General features: G+C 38.9%; 1 protein-coding gene across 9 annotated transcripts in view; it reads right to left on the minus strand.

The window, feature by feature from the left end:
* LOC124111827 overlaps positions 1-15,253 on the minus strand; it is a 229,313-nt gene that overhangs the window by 90,050 nt on the left and 124,010 nt on the right. The window contains exon 1 of one of the 9 annotated variants that reach the window (XM_046471665.2): positions 5,180-5,355. The exons of the other annotated variants lie outside the window; for them this stretch is intronic. Within the exon in view, the coding sequence (XP_046327621.2) occupies positions 5,180-5,213 (34 nt within the window). The 5' untranslated portion in view covers positions 5,214-5,355. Of the gene's footprint in view, positions 1-5,179; positions 5,356-15,253 lie in introns of those variants that run through there. 9 annotated transcript variants of the gene reach the window in all.

Consider the following 15,253-nt stretch of genomic DNA (forward strand, 5'->3'; position numbering starts at 1 on the left):
TGCTTCACATATCTGTCTGGAAGTGAAGGTGTGGGGCATGGCTACTTCTGAAGCTATGAGGTGGGCACTAAAGAACTGTAAGCAAGCCTTGCAAGGTGTTGCTCTTCACTGCCCTTCCTTATGCTGACATAACACCGATCATTGTGGTTGGTTGGTTTGTTGTTTTACGCCGCACTCAGCAATATTCCAGCTGTATGGCGGCGGTCTGTAAATAATCGAGTCTGGACCAGATAATCCAGTGATTGATATCATGAGCATCAATCCACGCAATTGAGATACGATGACGTACTTCAACCAAGCCAGCGAGTCTGACCACCCGATCCCGTTAGCAGCCTCTTCCCACAAGCATAGTCGCCTTTTACGGCAAGCATGGGTTGCTGAAGACCTATTCTACCCCGGATCTTCACGGGGCCCACTCATTGTGATGCAAAAGAAATAATGTCATAATCAGGTTTAGAAAAGTACCAAATTTCAAGATAAACTTGAAATCCACTCTTTCAGTCGATTTCTAACATCCAAAATATTTTGCCACACATATTTTGAATATTGTAGAAACACAGCTTTGCATTTTGTAACCAAAAATTGTATAATCATTATTTCAAAACGCCTACCTACAATGACTGAGCAAGAAGTACTTTTCTATAAATATTATGTTCCACAGTGATACAGCTGTCTTATCAGCTGTTTTAATTAAATCTGGTGTTTTTGATTGGCAGTTATGGCAGAACTAGCAGCAGGATAAAGCCAGGCTAGCACTCAGTGCCCCCATGTTTGACACAAACCCTTCATGGAGGTCTAGCATCTGAACAACATTAAACACTGCGTAACAAGATACCAAACAAATAGCTGTAACAGTCACAACAAACGTCAGTATTGACTGATATCACACATCACTTGACACAATACACTGAATAATACAAAACAGTAACACAAATAAATACAAAGTGTAATATAACACAGGTCATAACTTGACAGTGCTTGTGATCGCTAAAAAAGAACAATAGTTCTGTATGTAACATGCCAATACTGGTTCACAATATGAGTTTTAACACATATAAAATATATAATTGTATAAAAGTACTTTTAGTCATCCATCCTTCATGTGTTGGACATCATTAAACGTGCCTTAGTCTGACTGCTTGAAGCACAGGACTGTGTAACTTTTGGTTTGATTGTTGTTTAACGCCGCACTCAGCAATATTCCAGCTATATGACGGTGGTCTGTAAGTAATCGATTCTGGACCAGGCAATCCAGGGATTGATATCATGAGCATGGATCCATGCAATTAGGATCGATGACATGCATCAACCAAGTCAGCGAACCTGACCACCCGATCCCGTTAGTCGCCTTTCATGACCAGCATAGTCGCCTTTTATGGCAAGCATGGATATTCAAAAAACTCAAAGACGAGGCCTCATCTAAGGTTTTTTTGCGAGTTTGTTTATTATTATTATTAGCTACATGGTCCCCTGCTTGAAGCTTGAAAGGTATTTGACGTCCAGAACATTTCTCATTTTAACACTACATATGAATACTTTTGTATCAATATCAACTGGCAGCCCATTATAAGAGGCTGCAATTTGCAATGATTATAAGTTTAAATCCCTGATCAACCCTGACTATGTGTGTAGGTTTGTCAGCACCGAACCTGTTCTCATCGGTTTCACAGACGCCGACAGTATCTACAACATTGATAAATACTACACACTTTCAGATCGTAATGACATTGCATGAGCAGTGGTGGGACACTTTACCACTTGCAGCCAGCGGTGTTGCTTGTCTCCTTATTCATTCAGTTGAACTCCCAAACTTGTCTGTCAATATTATTAAGGATGGTAGAACAATATCTGCAGAAATTCAGCCAGTTAAGGTCTGAGGAAATAATCCCTAACCAAAATGTGTTATATACTAACTGTGCATTGGATTCTACACCTGGTTAACTAACATGTTGAAACTCTCATCAATAGCAAGAAATTGGTGGCTAGATCATTCAATCAGTCTTGAAAGTACGGCAATAGATTCCAACAAAATAACCCCTCCAACAGATCAATGTTCTAATTCTTCCTACTCCCAACTCAATCAAACATTTCATTCAGTTCAAAGTCCTCTCCCCAGATTCATGGGATGTGTCTACAACATGAATATTCTGCCCAGTTCGGTTCCCTCCATTCAGAACAGGGCAGCCCAATATCGCTGCACACCCTCGAGGGCAAAACAAATATTTAAATTTAAATTTCACTCTGTCAGTAGAACTTTACCAGCATCAAGCTTCAAAGCTTTCCACACTGAACCTCACCCCAGCGACAACACCAGCTTATTAACACATTGGATGTTTGATTAAAAGTTTGTTTGTTTGTTGTTTAACGCTGCAAACACCAATATTCCAACTATATTATGTCGGTCTGTAAATAATGAAGTCTGGACCAGAAAATATAGTAATTGACATCATGAGCATCGATCCACGCATTTGGGATCGATGACATGCATCAACCAAGTCAAAAAGACTGACCCCCCGATCCCGTTAGTCGCCTCTTACAGCATGGGTTTATGAAGACCAATTCTATACCTGATCTTCACAAGGGACTAAAAAATTCAAACAGGCATCTAATATAATGGCTTTTGTAAGAAAATGGCTTAACACCTTTAAAAGTATACAGTTTTTGTTCGTTCCTGTGTTATTGTGAAACCCTGTCTTCCTGACAATTATGATTTTAATTGTGTATGTTAATAGATGCAACATTACATTTTAACCATGATTTGTCTATACAGAAACATTTCATCTGGAAGATTGTCTGGTAACAGTTCCACCTAGATGAAGGAGGTCTCAGTGGAAACAATTCACACATAGACACAGACACTTACACAGACACTGATACAGACACAGGCACTGACACACACACACACACGAACACAGACACTGACACTGACACAGACACAGACACTCACACACACACACACACACACACACTGACACACACACATACACACACTGACACACACACAGACACAGACACAGACACAGACACTGACACAGATAGACACACAGGCACACAGACATATCTATATGAAGCAGATAGTATGGATAACATTCAGATCAACATTGAACTTTCCCTATATATTTATTATATTTTTTTATTACTTCATTTGCAAAGATTCAGAGCCAGATTGCATGCCTGAATCTCATAACAGGCTGTTACAAAAGCCCCCGAGAGAGCTACCTATATTCAAGGTAAATCTCTGTAGAAATGTCTACTCTGTCAGCACGTATATATGGTGGCAATGTTACCTAACACTACTACTACGTATAGATACTATCTGTGGTTCTATAGGTTTGATTGTCAATTATCCCGGACTAACTACAGCCTTGTGTCGGAGTAGGGTAATGAGACTATACATACAGCCATGTACAAGGTAAAGTTGCCCCTTCATAGATGTACAGGTCTTGGGGGGGGGGGGGGGGGATACTGGATACTGACAACATTATTTTATCATTCAAACTGGCTAGTTCACATCAATTGTTTGGTCCATAGCAACGCGACATCATATCAACACATGTGGCATCTCCTTGGGCAAGTCACCATTATTATTATTATTATTATTATTGTTGTTGTTGTTGTTGTTGCAGCAAATAATTAAAGGTGATGTCCTCCGTGTTTATGTGATGATGTGATTCCAACAGACAGCCTGAGCTGATGTCTCCACACGTAATAAAAACTTTTTTTTCCGAAAAAGACAATGTGCGATATATCAGAATAACCCACTCACATCTCAGAGTTAGGACTTCTCTGTCCCTCAACCAAGGGTCGGGACTTAAAATAATCAGTAATTCCTCGGAGTTTGTAATTAATATAGAGACATTCGTTCGGATAATCAGTACTTGTACAGATCTATGTGACATAATGAGTCCCTTCTGATTTTGTATAGAGGATGATATTGTCAGATAGAATACAACTTCCAGGCAGGACATGTGGAAGATAGTTGAACATTACTGTAAACAGGGGGGAAGTGCAAAACATGCTGACACTGTGTCTGTACCAAGCACAGAGCATCACCTGACACACCTGGGCAGGTGTGGACCAACACCGGCCACGTTTACCAACACTGTCTGTTCATACAAGAAGCAGTTTTCCCATTTACCGGTAATTACCAGTTTTTACCATTAAAATGAGGTTTGGACAGGTAATTCATGTGACTGCTAATCCCTGGTGACCGACAAAAAAAGTACCTTATAAATCTTTGTTGTTGAACAAAACATTGGTGTTATATGCATTGTAAGTATATAATTCGAGCAAAGAAATCTTGTCTGTTACCATTTTGGTTTCCCCTTGTCTATTTTTAGTGCAAAGACATAACATTTTGCTTCGAGGTTAAAGATATATTTGTAGCGACTTAGTCTGGAAATATTCCAAGAAGGAGAAACTTGTGACTGAACTTTGTGTGAGTGAGGCGTATATCTAACATAGTTACTTCAGGGATGACATCTCTGCATTGAACATGATGACGAAGAATTAAAACCATGTAGTTTTCAAACGTTTTTTTATTTGTTGAAAGAAGGGACTGACATAAATTAGGGGGAACGGGTAATTTTTAGAGTTTCAAAAGCCAGCGGGAACTCTGTAGAAGGGTTTACTCGTAGCTGTCTCTGCTAATTACAGATAGAAATATTTTACAGCAATATTAAAAAATGACTAAAAAAACATGAAAAACAATGCATATGATCTGAAAGGTCGAAATCTAAAATGCAACTCAAATGATTTTTGCTCTCATATTCCAAAAGTTTACAATGATGAGAGCAGAGATTTCTCACTATAACGGAAAGTATTTTGTTCCTATATAATAAAAATGCATTTTAAAGAATAAAATTATTTAAGATGTACTTAAAAAAGTTCAGCCATGGAAGTCAGCACCCGTTCTCTAACATTTCCCAAAATGTCAGTTCCAAACAGCGATGCTACACCTTCCTTCTAACAACAAATACACAAACTACAGAAATGAATCCTCAATACTATCTTGAATATACAATGTATATACATGTTGTATCGCTCATGCTGCAATGCCATCGTCTGTTGGAAGACATAAAGAGTTTCACAAACACACAACAGCCATAATTCCCCCCAGCACAGGAATAATAGGGCACAATATATCATATTGTCATATACAACATCACCTAACACTCACCTTTAGATTTCATCATGACTGATGATAGTAGCATCGTTGAACAACTCCAATTTTCATATCTTGAGAAACACACGTTACATATCGCTGGCACAAGTTACCTATCCTTGCTGAAACTAGGTATCTGAGAAAGTCTTATCCAGGAGTGTGACAGACAGCGGACACGGTCAGGCGACTACCATCAGATAGCGGCTATGGTCGCCCAGCTGTGACAACTGAGGTAACAGGGCACTGTTTGATTACAACTTGAGTTGACATTGTTACGTCATAAGCTTTCAGTAAACATGATTATCAGGGAATTTATTGCTGGAGCAATGTTTGTGTGTAAGAACTAGATAACACTTTGTACCACTGCTATTGGCTCTTCTTACAACATAAACACTGAAGATCATTTTCTTGGCTTAGTACTGTCAACATTTAGAGAAATGGTGCAGTTTATAGATATGGCTGTGTAAAATAAACGGCAGCAAGCATCAGTGAGGCCCACAAAACATACTCCAGAGATACCCACTGACAGCTCCTGGGAGACTGCCATCATTTTTCAAAAATCTTCTTCTGAAGAATATGGATACTCAGTGTTAAATTATCTCACAGGGATCACGCTTCCTGATGAAGTTCATACAAAATCTGATCAACCCAGATCCAGACAAAACCTTGAACTCTTTGAAGAAAATGTTTTCTAATTAAGATATCTTGTGATAACAAACAAGATCTAGTCCCTGGGTACAGGGTGTAATGAAGTAGAGTTAAATATGGCACACAACGCTAAGTCTTCTTTATGATAAAGAGGAAAACATGGAGACAGAGGCTGACACATCGGGTTATATATGTTTAAGTGATTACTCCTTGTGATTGGAAAAGCAAAATCCACCATTTGAAAATAAATCCAGACAATATTGCCACTGGCTGTGTGATATACTGAGTGGCAGGACCTAGCACAAATTATTTCTGTCACCTTGAAACCCTCATTAAATTTGAGCTAACGGACAGTTTCAATGTAAATAATAAGAGATAATAATAAATAAATTATTAATGAAATAAATAATAAATTAGAACAATTATTTGTCAATAAATGGAATACAACTGTATTAATACATCACAGATGGGATTAAGAAGGATACACATATGGAGTGAACACATTTGTAAACAGAGAAACCTCATTTTAACCAATGTCTGCTGGTGTGACAGATTTCAACCAATGTCTGCCGTTGTGACAGATTTCAACCAATGTCTGTCATTGTGACAGATTTCAACCAATACCTGCCCATCAAAAGTGACCTATCATGACCTCGGCTGACACGAAAACAATGTTTTGATTCACAGACGATCCATCAGAATTATGACAACCACGGTAAGGTCACCGGTCCACAGCCTCCAGGAGAGCTGGACATACAGTGTGTTTCAAACCCTTCCTGGTGCATATGCCTTGTAGACACCATGGGATAACTTGAGATACCACATACACCAACCAGGAATATCTGAATTGTTTCCTTCTTTAGAAAAACACTTTTACAATTAGTAATTGGACATAAGAGAAAATAATTACACCTTAAAGAAATGGGTGCCGTTGTACAAATCAACCTTAGCAATACGACTGTCATAAGTCTATGTTAAGGTATGGAAGTTATGATCACCTTAGCGCTGAGTCTATGTTAAGGTATGGAAGTTATGATCACCTTAGCACTGAGTCTGTGTTAAGGTATGGAAGTTATGATCACCTTAGCGCTGAGTCTATGTTAAGGTATGGAAGTTATGATCACCTTAGCGCTGAGTCTATGTTAAGGTATGGAAGTTAGGATCACCTTAGCGCTGAGTCTATGTTAAGGTATGGAAGTTATGATCACCTTAGCGCTGAGTCTATGTTAAGGTATGGAAGTTAGGATCACCTTAGCGCTGAGTCTATGTTAAGGTATGGAAGTTATGATCACCTTAGCGCTGAGATCGCTTGGTACACCGGCACCATGGATAATACATTTCTGGCACGTCAATGAGACCCACCAAGCAGCCTGAGTTTCAAAATATCCCTTACAAAAAGGGGCACAGGTGGCACAGTCGTCTAAGGCACTGTGATTCGCTGTGCAGAGTTGTGTCCCTTGGGAATGCCAGCAACCTATGATTGTTGGTTCGAATCCTGGTTCGCCCCATTTATGTTTCTAGGTTTGTCAGCACCATACCCGAGCTTGTGGGTTACAACGAAGTGGTTAACGTCTGCGACCTCAATAAGTTCGGGCTTTCCTCCCACATTAAGCTGACACGCCTTGATATAACTGGAATAATGATAAAAGCGGCGTTAAACCCAACTCACTCACAGACTCACTCACCTTACCAAAAATGCCTCACATCAGAAGCAGGGACTTTAAAAAACGTGCTGGGAACGTCGGCTTTCTCTACTCCAAGAACAAATGGCATCCACAAATCAGCCCTTACTCAAGTCAGAAATCATAAAAGAAACACGTCTGGAGATTCATTGATGGACTAACCCTATCAGGAAAGTTTATCACTCCCATACATCAAACTGTTGAGCCTGTCCTTTGATTCAAACTTCAAAATAGACCATTCCTCAAACTAGAACTGAAGTGCGGGTTTAAACTCTGAGAACACAATGCCACAGAGGTTCAAGAGAAGCCTCATCCATTATTGGAGGCTTCGTCTGCTGTTAATATCACCTGACTCCAGGAACAAAACATGATCAAGTTTCTTATAACATGGTTTGACAATAAAAAAATCTGTATCAACATGGAAAATATATCTCAAATATTGGCTGACGCGTTTCTGTTGTCTTCTTATCTCACACATTTCAAGCGGAGAAAAATTGTAATAATCATGATTAGTATTCATCTTAAATATGTCAATTTCCCTTAGATTTAGATGCAAAACAAATATAATATATGCTGTAACAGAAATAGATATTATAATGGCAGGGTATGAAACTCCCAAAACTTTCAGCCAGACCACAGGACTGGCTAGCTGAAATACTTGCCAGCCCTGACCAAAACCTGCCTGCCCACTATAATCATATGTTTCTCAGGATAATTTAATTAAAACTTTAAACCGAATTCATTGAACATGAAGTAATGCAAGAAAAGAAATAGCAAACACTTTTTAGGTCAGATTTGTATTTAATATCCTAGAATACATCATGTAACTATCCTTATTCCTAAATAGGGCCTAAATTTTAGGTTGTCTAAAAGCTAACAGGGTTTCTTTTTGGTTACATTTTATCATTCATCTTTACATGTGAATTAATGCTTATCATCGGGAAATATCTAGAATATTTTCACATATGAAATATAACCCAACCGTGGGCAGGGGGATTTGAAAATCTGGCAGCCCGAAGTCAACCCGTCTCGGACGGTCGGGCAGGCAGGTATTTCGAACGCTGATAATGGTCCAAGAATATACTAAGGTGAAATCAACAGTCACAATCAACAGTGTGTGCATTCAAAGGTGACTTTGACATTTTCTCTCCAATTAAAATCCCTTTCTGGACATGTTGTAGACTATGTTCCATTGTCTGTGGCTAATTATTCTGAAGATGACAAGTGAAGGTCTCCATGTTGCTATAGATAGATATTTTCTATTAAATTCACCAATCTGACAAATCTGAATAATAAATCATATTACAATATCACAAAAATAGCCAGAGCTCATATTTGACATTCTAGTGGATACAATATAACTACAGGACGCCAGTCATGCACAAATAAAATAATTCATACTGGGATGCTTTCAATATAAATATATATAAATATACCGTATTCGACGTTATAAGCTCCCCGCTCTAATAAGTGCCCACAGTGATATTTGCTAATATATTAGCTAGTGAACGATCCCAATTAGCACCCCTTCCAATTGATCAATGTACACAAGACTTATTTATTTGTGTTTATTACGTACTCGTGTGTTATATGCATCCTTAATTATGTGCAATTAAATTCCTGAAAAATATATTTGTCGTGTATAATACGCACAGACTTTTCTTTTGTATCATTTCAGGCTGTAAGCATAAACCACAAAATTTACGATCTTTGCACTCTGTTTTTCTCTCACCAAAATTATATTCTACTAAGGGCCCCCTATTTCTAATTTTGAGAGCGCCCTGGGCTCTTATTACATGAAATATAAATAAGTTTGTGTATGGACTTTAAAGATTGTGCTTAAGCAGTCCCTGTCGGGAATAATTTCTCGAGAGTTCCAAATATACATCCACTGATATAAAGGGATATTGATGTCCAAATGTCCTTCATTACATTGAGTAGCAATTTATGAAGATTAATGCAAGTTTTTATAACTCATCTGTGAAATATATATGTTTTTACTACAGACTTGAGAATTCATCAGACACAGAACTCAATCATACATGGGAGCATGCTCACCAGTGAAGTCTGGTATATACTGTTCGCTAAAGTGTACATTTTGACTCTTGCAGGTCATCTCTAGGAACCACAATATCAGTGAAGTTACCCTCAACAACCTGACATCATGGACCAGCAACAGAGCATGTGACCAGACAACCTTTGGATAGGGGCAGACAACTCTGTGACCATTGGATAGGGGCAGACAACTCTTCATCTGACATCAACAACATACAGAGACAATGTGTTTGTATGGATGTTGTAGTTTTGTATGCACCACCTTTTGGATGCCAACTGTTTGGAACTTCGGAACATGATCAAAACGAAGTTTTTACATATTCATTCCTTGCCAAATCTTTGATAGGCATTCCAGAAGTTAGTGAGTAAGGAAATAAGCTTTTTGGATAACAACTTTTGGCTTATTGCATACAGTGATGTTTTGATGTCGATTCTTACACCGTTTTTCTAACATTCCTTGCCTATATGGACATTTGTTTCTCTGGGCATTGTCACTGAGAAACGTACTGTCTTGATTTCTCTGTATAAAACTAAAAGCAGTAGACGTGAGAATATCTCTATGTTATTGGTTTGTGTGGACTTCATGTGATGGCCATGACACCCCTACCATGCTGTTAAATAATGTCGGTGCTATGCGCATGTACATACTCTTTAATGTTAATTAATAAAAAAAAAAAAAAAGAACAAAACAAACAAAATCAATATTGAAGCAACATATATAAAAAAAGCTTACCTTTGATAACATTTCGTTTAGCCTACTGGCTATTTAATTCAATTTGTTTATTATTGCTAATGCAATATAGCAAGAAGCTGAAACCAGTGATGAGGTAGTTCTAGTTTGTATAATCATATTTATCCTGATATGAGATCATTTGTTGTCAACTCAGCGCTCAGCAATATTCCTGCTGTATAATGGCTGCCTTTAAATAATCAAGGCCGGACCAGACACAGCAGCAATTGATAGAATGAGAAACCGTCCACGCCGCCAGTGTACGATTACAAGCAACCAACCGAGTCATGGAACCTGACCACCCGATCCATTTAGTAGCCTCTTACAACCAGCATAGGTTGTTGGGGACCAATTCTAACTTAGAACCCTGTGAGTGAGTGGAGTGGAGTGGAGTGGAGTGGAGTGGAGTGGAGTGGAGTGGAGTGGAGTGGAGTGGAGTGGAGTGGAGTGGAGTGGAGTGGAGTGAGGGAGGTTTTACGCCGCTTTTAGCAATATTCAAGCAATATCACCATAGGGGACACCAGAAATGGGCTTCACACATTGTACCCATGTGGGGAATCGAACCCGGGTCTTCGGCGTGACAAGCGAACGCCTTAACCACTAGGCTACCCGACTGCCCCAGAACCCCACGAAGAAGGCTTCATGTAGAAGATAAATGAAAAAAGCATAAAGAGTACAAGTCTTGGTCTGTCTGTTGATCATGTTTCACCTCACGGACACCATCAGGCACATATGGCTGCACAATTATGTGTTGACTCATGGACTGAAAGATTCCCCATCAAACTGGTAAAATCACACATTTAAAAAAGGTTAAAAAATAACTGCATCACAAAATCCCAAATGTATGAAAAGAAACAGGTGATCCATCTAATCAATACCATGAAGTTGGACCAACTGAAGAACTGTAAGAATGATTCAAAGACATAAAACCGGAGGCGAGAGGTATAAAACCAAACGAGGGATGCATAAAACCCCATGTACCTCCAGTGATCCTGCTACAACAAATTTATCTTACCGACATGTCATAATGTGACACTGTAAAAGAAGTAAAACAATTTTAAAATTGATATAAAACAGTTGTTCGATTGACCTGAGGTCAACTTGTGCCAGTCATGTGACTTTCATCTCATTTAAAAAAAGCGTGCAGCTAATATGGGGTATAATGGATTTATTTACATGCTCAGAAATTTATTTCCCTCCAAGGAGGGATACATAGCAGTTTGTCAAGATCATGTGGAACATTTATCTTAATATACTATTCAAGTTAAAGAACTCCCAATTCTTTTATATTACTATAGTTAATCTGTCACGTCATGACAGATTAACTATAGTAATAGGAGAGAATCAGGTATTCTTTGTCTTCTTTTGAGTGGTGTATATGTGACCGACTTCCATTAATTGCTAAAAACTTAACGAAGCATAAACACAATCCATCAAAAGCTGCATCCCCAAACAAGCTAACAACATACATTCAATTAATGTTTGTACAGAAACATAATCGTTCCAACAATATAACTCTAATGTATGAGTGATTACACTCACAGATCAATTCCACAGATGCCCCATAAATAATCCCCACTGCTAAACCATCACAGCTGATTACTGCCAACAATCACAGGACAACAGAGGCCTTCTCAGATAGCAGTTGTTGCATGAGGTCTACACTTGCACAAGTCTCTGATACAATTATTATTAGTTAAATCAAAATTTCTAGATGATGTAAATAATAAGAACAAGTTTTCCTTATAAGAGACTGGAGTCCTTTCTGTCCACATATCTAGACTTGCCTATTAGGAGGATAGAATTACTACATATCCATGGACATTTCTTTCAGTACAGCCTTGGAGCAAGGCTACATGAGGACAGTCCCTGAGCTGGGCCCTAGAACACCAGACTTCAAGCTGTGATCGCTGTGTCAGGTTACATACCGATATGCATCATAATACTGTCTACCCATTAACCTCCACGCAGAGGTGTGGTCTAGACTTACAACCTTGTTACAGTCTAATAACCAAGAGCTGAACAAGGACCGACTATATTACCATGGTAACGATGTCATGTATTTCCATGGTGCCTGATCACAGTTGCTTGTAACTGATATCTTATTGTATTGACTGTTCATATTGTACACTGATACCGAGTGAGTTGGTGGGTGAGTGAGTGAGTGAGTGAGTGAGTGAGTGAGTGAGAGTGAGTGCTGCTGTCAGCCCTGTTCCAGTCTGCATCATGGCAGCCTGTTAATAAACAAGTGATCAGGAGCATGAGCACCAACTTACAACATCAGGTCAAGTTGACACCTGCAGCCATGTCACAGAGCCTGACCATCCAGTTGCTGTTGGAGTCGGCTCTTGACCTGTGTGAGGTACTTGGGACCTGTCCTGACATAAACGAGGTACTGGGGACCTGTCCTGACATAAACGAGGTACTGGGGACCTGTCCTGACATAAACGAGGTACTGGGGACCTCTTCTGACATAAACGAGGTACTGGGGACCTGTCCTGACATAAACAAGGTACTGGGGACCTGTCCTGACATAAACGAGGTACTGGGGACCTGTCCTGACATAAACGAGGTACTGGGGACCTGTCCTGACATTAACAAGGTACTGGGGACCTGTCCTGACATAAACAAGGTACTGGGGACCTGTCCTGACATAAATGAGGTACTGGGGTCCTGTCCTGACATAAACAAGGTACTGGGGACCTGTCCTGACATAAACAAGGTACTGGGGACCTGTCCTGACATTAACAAGGTACTGGGGACCTCTTCTGACTGCAAATCCTCATATATCTTGTCTACATACATATTTTTTAAGATTTTGGTAAGCTTAAGTTTGTGTCAAATATGACTCCATTTCATAAATGCACACATCTGATTCTGACAGTTTTATGTGTACAATGTAACCCACAAGCTCCACACAGTGATCAGCTGATTTCCTGAAGACCTTCTCACAGGACACAGGTTAATCATAAACAGAGACAAAGATTTCTTTAAGAACACCTGCAAATCTATTTTAGCTTTAACAATATGTCTGTGTTAGGAATGCTCCCAATAATGTGTAGAAGAACATCTCCGTTTTGGGAATTTTTTTTCCATATGAAGTCAAATTAAATAAAATTCCTAATACTGCCCATGCACTTTCAGAAATCCCAGCTTTAGTTCAGTATTCTGTGTTCTGCCAATGCTGAACTGTAATCCAATTATGTACTTGTGGTGTAAGTGAATACAGCCTAGATAATTGCCCATAAACCATAACTTCAGCATTTCATATCTCCAATTACACTGATTTACTGATTATCAATCCAAAATAATATCATTTCTGTTGCCTGTGCAGTTTCTAGATGTATAAATCACATTTTCTCGCCAATTATCTCCCAGCTACACATGTGTACTAACCCAGCATCTCCATTTCATTCCTAGTATGTGTCAGATCAGATGCAATGCCACAATCTAATCAGCTTACATCCAAACAGAAATAAGATCTGAACAGGACTGCAGATCAGTCATTAAGACAATGGCGAACCTTTCCACCTCGTAATTCCCTTCACCTCAAACTTCCCCAATAAGCGGGGCAATATGGGAATACTGCCTCCCAGCTAATGTCTGGCAATATACACCGAAAGTGCATATTCTGCAGAATCTGCACAACTGCAGCAATCTCCTCTATTGGCAAATCAATGTGGCTTCCATTATGGCACTCTCTAAAGACCTGTTTTACAAAAAAATAAAATCAATTTTTTCTCTCTCAAGGACGAAGCACAGAGATTAGGCTGTGGTGGGGGATGTGACGATTGTGCGATAATCACATCAACCGCTCCCCAAACACAATGTTATGCTCAGACTGATAGATTGTGAAAATGTTTTCCATGTTGGGGACAACAGTTCACACTGACATGATGTCACTGCTGATGTCTCACTGGTTCTGTTTGTGTTCTGATTGGTTCTGATTGGTTGTGATTGGTTGTGATACTGGGGAGTGACAGTGACAGCCTATCTGTAACATCACATACAATACATAAAAAATATTACTTTGTTTACAGACCCACAAATCCAACATTTCTTAAATGTGGCATCATTTTTTTTTAGAATGTTTTTTTCTTATTCCAGTTGAGTTTCTTTAAAACATTTAGTACCGTATTCGACGTAATAAGCGCTCAGGGCGCTCTCAAAATTAGAAATAGGGGGCTCTTATTAGAATAAAATTTTGGTGAAAAAAAAACAGAGTTGAAAGATCGTAAATTTCGTGGTTTATGCTGACAGCCTGAAATGTTTATATAAGACAGATATATTTTTCCAGGATTAAATTGCCCATAATTAAGGATGCATATAACACATGAGTGCGTATCATACATGAATAAATAAGTCTTACATTGATCAATCGGAAGGGGTGCTAATTGAGATTGTTCACTACCCAAATATAATTAGCAAATATCGCGGGTGCTTATTAGAGCGGGGCGCTTATTACGTCTAATATAAAAAACAAAGTTGGTCGATATTGGAAGGGAGGTAACTCTTACATTACACAAAGCACTTTCTGTTTGTACCTGTTTGATCTAATCTTAATGCTACCATGTTGAGCATACCTTAAGAGACCACTCGAAAAATGATGAAAGTTTATTGTTGTAATGATTTTTATCATCAACACTTTTTTATTAAAATAAATCTGCATATAGATAAAAATAATCAACTGATGTCATAATGGAACAAATAAATACTGAAATCATAAGCACTGTTTGGATTTTTATATCAACCATTTCCACTTTGTGATGCCATGACAACATGGTGTCTTTTGACATATGGCTGTTGCCATGGTAACCAAGACAGTCTGTGAAACAAGACCTTGTTCTTGCCTGATCTAAAAAAATACCATGGCTTGCTCTTTTATCATTTAGATATTGCTTAGGACAGATTATTTTTCAAATACAAGACCAGCAGGGATTCCACCCCATGCTGCAAAGGTGGGGATAGTGGTAT

Source organism: Haliotis rufescens, unplaced genomic scaffold (assembly GCF_023055435.1).
Source record: "Haliotis rufescens isolate VD_foot unplaced genomic scaffold, xgHalRufe1.0.p SCAF_5, whole genome shotgun sequence".
NCBI classification, from domain to species: domain Eukaryota; kingdom Metazoa; phylum Mollusca; class Gastropoda; order Lepetellida; family Haliotidae; genus Haliotis; species Haliotis rufescens.